We start from the raw sequence: 9,931 nt of genomic DNA, 5'->3' as shown, positions 1-9,931 counted from the left end.
TATGTAATATATTACCAACTGCATTTGTAACAATCTTATTTTAAAAACCACGAGTTTTGCTCTCTGTGGTTTTTGTGTGTATCTAACATATTTGTTCTGCTTATTTATTTTTTGTATAAAATCACGTGACAATATATATGTGCGATTGTATATATATAGCCGATGTACTTCGTATAAGTCTTGAATAAAAAATCTGTCTGTCTGTCTGTCACAAAACGAAATCTATTTTTGTTACGCACGGATAACAATTTGAGTACCCAAGTTTTTTTTGTCAAACACGTAATATGTAAATACACGCGTTCTTTAGCAATGTCACAATGTACAGTAAACGTTGATGCAAAAAACTCATTATCACTGTAACGATGGTTATGTATGACGACATGTGCGTTTACGTATCACTATGGCAACCTGTAATTCTCTTATAGCTTCCACGATTGCTATAGCGATAGACGCATTTTACTTCTACACATAACACTGAAAATATAGATCTCTGCTTTCCATGTTCCATCTAGCAATGGAGATACCCGCGTTTTCTTCTTAAGGATGACAAACGCGATGTCCGCCTTTCCCTTATTACGTTGGTAATATAGTTTTACGTGCCCCCATATTCATATCACGATGGTACGGCGCATATCTCTTGTATCCCTTATCTAAATGACAGTGATAATACAGATTCCCTGATCCATACGACGATGACATAGCTTTTCCCTTTTCCATGTAAAGATGACAACGGAGCTGACAGCGTTCCCTTACCCTTATAACGATAATTGGCATGGTCGCGTTCCCCTTAGCTGGAGGTTATGGCGATGACCCCTGTTCATATCACGAAGACAATGAATATATTTGCGAATTCATTATCTATATAACGAGAACAGCAGTGATGACAGCGCTACCCGTGCGATGACAACGGGGATTAGCACCCTGGAGCGCCTAAGGCCTTAACACTGGGCCTACGGGGATTACCGCGTTAACCTTAAAAATCAGTTTATTAACGCGTTAACCTTAATCATATACAGATGACAGCGGGGATTACCGCGTTAACCTTAATCACACACAGATGACAACGGGTATGACCGCGTTATCCTTAATCATATACAGTTGACAATAGAGATGACCGCCTTTATAGTATTCATAAGACGATGGTAATTGCGATGACCGCCTTTGTCTTATCTATATAATGATGAAGCCGGCAACGACTGTGTTACCGCCATCCAAAATGACGGCGGTTAAACAAGCTTTCCCTTATCCACATCATGACGTCAGCAGCGTTGACTGCGTTTATGTTATGCATAAGTCTATGGTAATGGTGATATCCAAAGATCCATCATCAATTGCCGTGGTAATAATGATTGTGTTCGTATTTCTCTTATCCGTAAAGAGCTGGTATTTCAAGTTCAAGCGAAACATGTGGGATGTGTGAACGTGGAAACTAATCGCCAGACTAGGATACTGTTAGCTACATTCCCTGTTGCCGTTGCGTGAACGAAAGCCTTAGGTGAAACTTCGCTAAATTTGCCTATTTTTGCACAATCTGACAAGTATTTATGCAATTGAAATTAGATTTTAATTTTATTGAAACAGGTTCGAGACAGCATGTTCCATTGCAATGGGATTTTGTTTCCAAAAATAAGTGTGTGCTGTTACTCCTGCTAGATCATGTTTCAGTTTTGGGGGAGGGGGGGGGGGTGCCACTCTTGAGTAGCACACCACTAAAGTCCGCTAAACACAATTTATTTGTTCAGCTCTATTACAAACTACTGATTGTTGAACGATGAAATTTCTTCATAACATTTCATACAAAATGTAAACTAATAGCAAATGCTTGGCTTTTTTGTTTACTAGTAATTTCTTTAGTGATTTTAACTTAAAACATCATACCTTAAACAATTAATTAATACACGAATATAGTCCATGATAGTCGTTATTTTGTGTTAACTTTAAAATCGATTTTATGAAGTTACAGTACATCACTTTATAAATATCACACTTCAGGTATATAATACCACTTTGGCAAGTATTTCTGTGACTATAAACAACAGTGATGCAAATAAACCATTTAGTCCCATGTTGCTTTTGCAGTTTGTGATCAGAGGATCAAATAAAATGAGCAAAAGGTCATTTAAAGTTTCACCATTGAACATTTTTTTATCTGTCCACAAACATGTGACAATCCATGAAAATCGTATGCAATTCAGAGATTACCGATCTCTACATGTAACCCACAATGTACTGTATTTGCAATCTTTAATGGTTAATATCAACTTTACGCTAACTCTTATTGTAATTTCACCAATCAGCAACACGGATTATGGAGGTGTGATGAACACAGTTCTCATTTTAACTCCAAAAAATTCTGATTAAATTTTTATTTAGTTATCGAACAATAATTCCAGTTTACTGGAATAGATGCATTAAGTAAATAACTGCTTATATGCTAGTATTACTCATAACAATTGTCAATACAGAATTATGTAACCTCCTCCTTGCAACAGAACAAAATATTCTTACCTTGAGCATCATTACACAGTTGTAAAAAATTTACCAACAACCATCACAACATGTCCTTTAAGTTGCAACAAATGTGTACAGAATTTATCTGCATTGCTGTTACAGTCATACGGATTACTCATGTATTCTTACCTAGAGAACCTGACACAATTGTAAACAATTCATAAACAACCGACACAAAAAACTGCAAGTACTAGGAGTGAGTCAAAAGACTCTTTCAAAATGCTGGTCCATGTTCTGGGCAGGCCGAGCCTGCGCACCACCGACCTGGGGCCGGGCCTGGGGTCGGCGCGGTGGCGCCAGATACTCAAACATGGAGGTTGAGTGCTGCGCCAACATTCGGCTCAAGTCTTGTGGTGGCGGGTCCTCCCAGAAAAACGCGTGATCCAAAGCTGAGTCCGAGTCAATACGCTTAGATGGATCAAGGCATAGCAGCTTGTCCAGTAGATCCAAGGCATACTGATCTTTCACGTAGGGTTTTAACCGCTCTTTAACCTTGCGCTTATGGCCATCAGGTATTTCCAGTTTATTGTACATCTCTAATTTTTCACAACCCGGCCACACGTCGGGCTTGATGGAACCGCACAGCTGGCTTATCAGCTGCAGCTGATGCTGCTCCGTCTTGCCCTGCATTATGGGTGACCGCGTCCACATCTCAGCCATGATGCATCCGGCTCCCCAGATGTCAATCGGTGGACCGTAGTTCCTTTCACCAAGAAGAAGTTCAGGAGGTCGATACCACAACGTTACTACCCTGTTTGTGTACTTCGAGATGTGGCTTAATGCTCGAGCAAGTCCGAAGTCGGCCATTTTTAACACCCCGCCCTTGGTTATGAGTATATTCGCGGCCTTCATGTCCCTGTGCAGGATCTTGTTGTGATGGATGTAGTAGAGTCCGTTGAGAAGCTGCTGCATGACACGTTTGATCTCGCCCAGGGAAAACATGACATTGGCATTGCTGAGAAGGCCAGCCAGATCGTGCTCACAGAATTCAAAGATCAGGTAGAAAGTGCTCTTGAATCTGTTGTACGGGGTAGCTAAACAAACAATAATAGTCTAAAGGTGGTTTGATTGTATTTATTTATCATTCATTTAAATATAAAAGTTTTGTAAGAAGCATTATTGTTGTTATACGAAATATGTAATTTTGGTTTAATCTGGGACTCACTAAAGAACGAACATACATACCAATCACAATAATTATGTTTCTCAGGGACTGTATATGCTGGGGGCATGAAAACTAAAATGCATAACCCTTTGCATGCTGGGAAATTTGTCATCTGCTAAAATGTTGTCTGCTGAATTTCTAAAATTAGCATTTTCTTTGATTTTTTTTCAAAGATGATTTAAGAATAGCAAACAGTTTGGATCCTGATGAGATGCCACGTTCTGTGGTGTCTCATCTGGATCAAAACTGTTTGCAAAGGCCTTCAAAGTTCGGTTCCAGCACTGAAAGGGTTAAATTCAGCTAATCCCCAATGCAACAGCAACAGATACTTTGAAAATTGGCAAATTAAGTTCTTCTTAAATTAAAATGCAAAACATGATATATAGTTCCAACAAATGTAATGCTTTTGTTCCAGATCAGTTGCATGATGACATACATGAACAAAACAAAACATGACATACAATTTGAGTTATATAATTTCATGACGAGTTATGAAGTTACAATCCAGAATACTGCATTATGATCGAAACAGACATTTCACCTTCATCATGGTATATTTACAACAAATTTCAAAAGGTTAATGCACATGTTAAGAGGATGTATCTGTCTTGTGACTTGCTATTAAACAAGCCATTTGACTAATTCATAACATACACTTCAAACAACTGACTAGCATAATAAACTGTATATATGGGCCCTGCTCTATGAAAAAGGGGGTTTAATGCATGTGCGTAAAGTGTCGTCCTAGATTAGTCTGAGCAGTCCGCACAGGCTTATCAGGGACGACACTTTCTGCTTTATGATATTGTTTTGTTTTAAGAAAGTCTCTTCTTAGCAAAAATCAAATCTAGGCGGAAAGTGTCGTCCCAGATTAGCCTGTGCACTGTGTGCAGACTGCACAGACTAATTGGGACAACAATTTACAGACATGGATTAAACCCCTTTTTCACAGAGCATGGCCCGTATCAAAGATATATTATAATTACAACTACAATCAAACATAACCAGACTTACACGCTTTATACCTTCAAACTCAAAGACAGGTTCATTCCAATAGTTTTACCTTTTGTCCTGCAGATCTCGATGAGATTCACGACATTCTCATGTTTTACCTTTTGTCCTGCAGATCTCAATGAGATTCACGACGTTCTCATGTTTTACCTTTTGTCCTGCAGATCTCAATGAGATTCACGACGTTCTCATGTTTTACCTGCGTCCTGCAGATCTCAATGAGATTCACAACGTTCTCATGTTTTACCTTTTGTCCTGCAGATCTCAATGAGATTCACGAAGTTCTCATGTTTTACCTTTTGTCCTGCAGATCTCAATGAGATTCACGACGTTCTCATGTTTTACCTTTTGTCCTGCAGATCTCAATGAGATTCACGACGTTCTCATGTTTTACCTTTTGTCCTGCAGATCTCAATGAGATTCACGACGTTCTCATGTTTTACCTTTTGTCCTGCAGATCTCAATGAGATTCACGACGTTCTCATGTTTTACCTTTTGTCCTGCAGATCTCAATGAGATTCACGACGTTCTCGTGTTTTAATTGTTGCAATATCTTGATTTCCCTCAGAGCAGTTATTGGAAACTGAAAAGAGAAAACTTGTTAATTTGCAACATCAAGGTTAAAAAAATAAATATGCCTTGAACATAAAGGTTTAAAAATATATATACCTCCACCCGAACTTGCAGCCAAACCATGAATGTATGAAAATGAAAAAAAAGATCGTTTCAATATGTCCCTGTGACCTTGACATTTGATTTTATTATTCTCAAAAGCAAGAGGCCTATGGGGTTTTCCTTCCCAAAACTGGCCACAAACTTCTTGCAACATTTACCTGTGATTGGTTGACCTCAAAATCAAAGAGAATTATTCCTTTATTTTCAAATACCGATTGTACCCATTTGTTTTACCCTGGGTTAAATTGTTCTATTAATTTCACGCAGAAACAAATGGTCTGTTTTAAATTTAATTTAATTCACAAAGCTGAACATAATATATAGTATTCTGTCTTACCCCTTCCTTTTCATTTTCCATCAGAACTTTCTTCATCGCCACAACTGCTCTACTCTTTCTATCCCTAGCTTTAAATACTTCCCTTAAATAAGCAAAAAAGCATTTTGTTATAAATAAATGAAACCCATGTTTTCTAGAGTTCATTGAGGATTCATTTGCGTAATCAAATTAATGATATAGCACACATATTTCAAATCTTTCTTTGGCTTCCGTATGTTATTACTTGTGTTCCTTTTTTACATTGCTGGATAGCGGGGTTCAACAAAATGCTGCAATTTATAAATTTAGAAATAGGCTTATTTTTTGGAAACCTTTTATGATGATTTTTTTTTATGGGAAAGCTTTTTTATGGTCAAATTTGACTTGAGGTAGGGAGACGGGTGTTACAACCCACATGTTGAATTGTGATGGTTCTCATAAATTTCAAATCCATCAAAATTAATATCCACTAATATGCTGCAAAGTTATAGCTGAGACAGGAATATTAGACTGTTTATGGAAAAAATTGACCTTTATTTGTGGCCTTGACATTTGAAGAAGGGAGAAGGGTGTTTCAAATGACACTTGATCTTATGGCTGTTGAGCTCGTGGAAACTGTGCATTTCATGCATAATATGGTCACAACATTTATTTTACTTGTTAAACGTTAAAAAAAATATTGTTGTATTCATTACACACAGCTATAAATGTTTTGTTGAATTATTAAATGAGCATATTTAAATTTGAAATCCAAACAACGCTACTTAATTTTATTGTTAACGCCACTTTAATAAATGCTAGCTTTAAATAAACAGCGCTTCATGTATAGTGTGTTTCTTTGTCAATAAAAAGCATACAAAAATTATGATGTCATCATGACATGTACAACATCTAGTGTTGGTGTATTTTATGTTATCAGGACCAGCACATCAGGCGCTTACGCATGTTAAGTGGGAAAACCCCTGTCCTGATTGGACGTTATTTTGTCAAATCTTTACGAAGTCACATATGCTTAAAGGGACTGTCAACCACGAATGACGAAAAAAGAAAAGTTCTAAAATACCGTATTTTCTTTTATATTGATTAAAATTTCACTACTGGTATATTACATTACTTGAAAAATGTTCATGATTTCAGTATATTCGTTAATAAAATTGTGCGATGTGAAATTGAAAGTACATCGCGAAAATAGGTGACATAACAATATAAACACTATAAAAAACACAAGTAGATTGATCATTTTATATATAAAATATATACAATTCACTATACATGCACAATTTGCATTCCTGGGTTTTCCACGTGACGATGATGATCAATCTACTAGCGTTATTTATAGTTAACTATAGTAGTTACCTGGTAGACATACCCAGTAAAATTTATTACCAAATATACTGAAACTATGAAAACTTAACAACTTTTTTCAAGTAATGTTATATACCAGTCTTGATATTTTATCAATATAAACTAATAATTGTAAAAAAATACGGTATTTTACAACTTTTATTTTCTTCGTCGTCGTGGTTGACAGTCCCTTTAAATTTATTTGATACTAAATAAAAAATAGGCCAATGTTTGTGTTTATGATATTCTTCAGCACTTTTATCCTCAATATTAACCAATGCTTTTTAAAATGGAATTTACGGGATAATCAGGTAAAGAATCAGGGCTCACGCAACTGGGCGACTCGGGCGATTATATTGCCGCGGCTTCCCTGTAATCGCCCTGATCAAAAGCACCGGCGATAACCACTTCGCCCTAAAATCTGGCAATTATCATATTCGCAGCGCTATCAAAGTTGCTTCTGTTTATTACCGAATACACGCCGAAGTCAATCAACTGACCGAATCGACGAAACTCCGCCCCCCCCCCCCCCCCCCCCGGCGTAGTAAATTACCTATTGAAAATTGATAAGCAACCATTCACAGCGCTCGTCATACAGGTATTTGGCAGGGTTCTCTCCTGACTAATCAGAGCGTGGGTTACAAACTCCATTCGGCTAATAGAAACCATGCCGACACCAGGCGAGACACTTTCTTAATTGATGACAATTATCGCATTCAATGTCCCCAAAACAATGTGGATTAAAAGAATGTCGCTCTCTATGTATTAATTGGTATCTGTTCTTGGTAGACAGGTATGTATATTTTATGCTCCTCGCCCGTATTGTCCGTTTTTCAAACCGTGAAAACTTGCTTTTCGCGAGTAGTAGATGGCTTAAAATGGTCCAGGACGGGAAAAGATGAGTTGATGCCGACGAAAAGTGCGAACAATTAACGTATGTCCCCAATTATGACGAATCTTTATACTCATTATCTTGGTCATGATCATTCTGAATCGAGAACTCGGACTGTTAACACAAAATATATGTTTATAGGTGTCTATCGCAACCGGTGTTTATTTTTGGTGTTATCACTTCATATACACTTATATTTGTTAATGCAGCATCAACATACTAAAACAATATCCCGGAAAGAGAAAAATAATGTATTTAATATCAAGCGTACTTTCGTTTGACAACTGATCATGTACTATGTAAATTTAGTTTTAGTGCAGATTCGTTAATACGACACACGAACACTAACTCCGATCCTTATAAAAAAAGACAGTTCCTCTCGGCTTAGAGGGCTGGGGCAGTAATGTGAAATATCGAATATAATACTTTAAGATACGCTGGCCGAAACGCTTGGAGTGATATTATGCGCATATAACATGATATGCTATGTTTATAGGTGTCTATCGCAACCGTTTAATTTAGTTTTAGTGCAGATTCGTTCATACGACACACGAACACATATCGAATATAATACTTTAAGATACTGGCCTAAACGCATAAAACCCATTTTCGCAGGACGCGGCTATGAAAGAGTGATTTAAATGTGGCGAAAAAAAATCTAGGTATTTATACTATTTTATCTACTTTAATATCGGGTTTGTTTAATATAATTAACATGTTAAACAATATTCATGCGTCACAGACTCGAAAATAAATTTGATGGGGTCGCAATTTTACTGACGCTGATTTTCCTATTGTCTGTAATTTTTACCCGAAATAAATCTTGAGAAGTCCTTGAAAGTCCGCAAGCTGTACTATTAGTAAAAAGTGCTTTTTGTACTGAGCTGAAGTGCTCAAATTCAAACATACATGTATATATTGAGTTTTATGCTTTGTTCTTGTGTCATATGTATGAACTGATAAATTAGTGCTTATAAAACAGATTTTTCAACATTATTTTCTTATGTTTTTATGCTTATATTTTTGTCAGTAATAAATTTATTAAAAGGAATGATTTTATTACTTTAGTTCATACACATTAACAGGTCATGGTTCACAATGGTCCATAGGTGATCGCAAAAGATCCACTTCTCCCTAAAACTGCCCCACTTCTCTCTCTCCAGAGCTTAGGGAGAAGTGACTTCTCCCAAAAATTGGAGTCTAGCTCGAGCCCTGAGAATAGCGACGGGAAAAATCGGGTAAAGAATAGCGACGGGAAAAAAGAAAGTATGCAGTAATTGAGTCTGGTTGACACAGATGTACTGAGTAATTGATCGAGTAGGGATCATGTGTAACAAAGCCTGAAAGGGTAAAAACACTTTTTACTGATGTTATGAATGACTTTATACTTTATAGCTGTTTTTTTTTGTGTGAATAGTCATAACGCAACAAATAAAAATAAATGTTTATCAAACATTTACGTATAGAGGGGCTGCCCTTCTAAACCACCCCTAACGGACCCATGGCGTCTGAAAAAATCCTGTGGACAGCACTGGTTAGCACTGTTTTTACTGTTTTTTGTTACCTCCCGGACAATTCAAAGTTTATGTGACGATAGACATTACGAAACTATTTTTACAACAAAAACGATCAATTCAAGCGGAGGTTTATTATAAACATGTAATTACTAGTTTTATAAAAAGAAAGTGTTGGCAGATTACCCAAAAGTTCCTTGGCCAATTTTGGCAAGTTTTTCGTATTTTTGAGAGTCCGGACAAAAAGGAAAGTCTAAATCCTCGTGTTTGTAAGGATGTCTCATTGGTCCACCTCCTGCCTCGCCATGAGACGTTGATTGTTCGGAGTCATGCATATTTTATTCGGTTTTTAGCGAACACACATGAATGTTCTTTATCTTTTCGTTTCTGAAATAACCGGATCCACATACTACGTCACCAATTCTTGTGTAGAGGTTACATATCACACTTCACATTTGTTGTAATTCTTATTGTGTCTAATGAGGCTGTATTATCAAATAAAG

The 9,931-nt window shown here is 36.9% G+C and overlaps 1 protein-coding gene across 1 annotated transcript; it reads right to left on the bottom strand.

The window, feature by feature from the left end:
• Nucleotides 1–2,351: 2,351 nt before the first annotated feature.
• LOC127832566 (cyclin-dependent kinase 9-like) lies at nt 2,352–9,869 on the bottom strand. Its single transcript, XM_052358092.1, has 4 exons — nt 9,615–9,869; nt 5,700–5,781; nt 5,180–5,270; nt 2,352–3,545 (listed from the first exon to the last, which is right to left on the bottom strand). The coding sequence occupies exons 1-4, from the start codon at nt 9,761–9,763 to the stop codon at nt 2,713–2,715; spliced, it is 1,155 nt and encodes a 384-aa protein (XP_052214052.1). The 5' UTR covers nt 9,764–9,869; the 3' UTR covers nt 2,352–2,712.
• Between the last annotated feature and the right edge of the window lie 62 nt (nt 9,870–9,931).

This window comes from Dreissena polymorpha, chromosome 5, assembly GCF_020536995.1.
Source record: "Dreissena polymorpha isolate Duluth1 chromosome 5, UMN_Dpol_1.0, whole genome shotgun sequence".
In the NCBI taxonomy this organism is placed as follows: Eukaryota; Metazoa; Mollusca; class Bivalvia; order Myida; family Dreissenidae; genus Dreissena; species Dreissena polymorpha.
This window is presented reverse-complemented; position numbering and strand designations above follow the sequence as displayed.

Bases quoted from the DNA above. Each gene is read 5' to 3' on its own strand.
- LOC127832566 (XM_052358092.1), bottom strand. From the start codon at position 9,763: ATGCATGACTCCGAACAATCAACGTCTCATGGCGAGGCAGGAGGTGGA. The intron at 5,782-9,614 runs GTAATCTGCCAA...TGCTTATTTAAG, and splicing joins ATTGGCCAAGGAACTTTTGG to GGAAGTATTTAAAGCTAGGG. The intron at 5,271-5,699 runs GTAAGACAGAAT...TTCTCTTTTCAG, and splicing joins TGGAAAATGAAAAGGAAGGG to TTTCCAATAACTGCTCTGAG.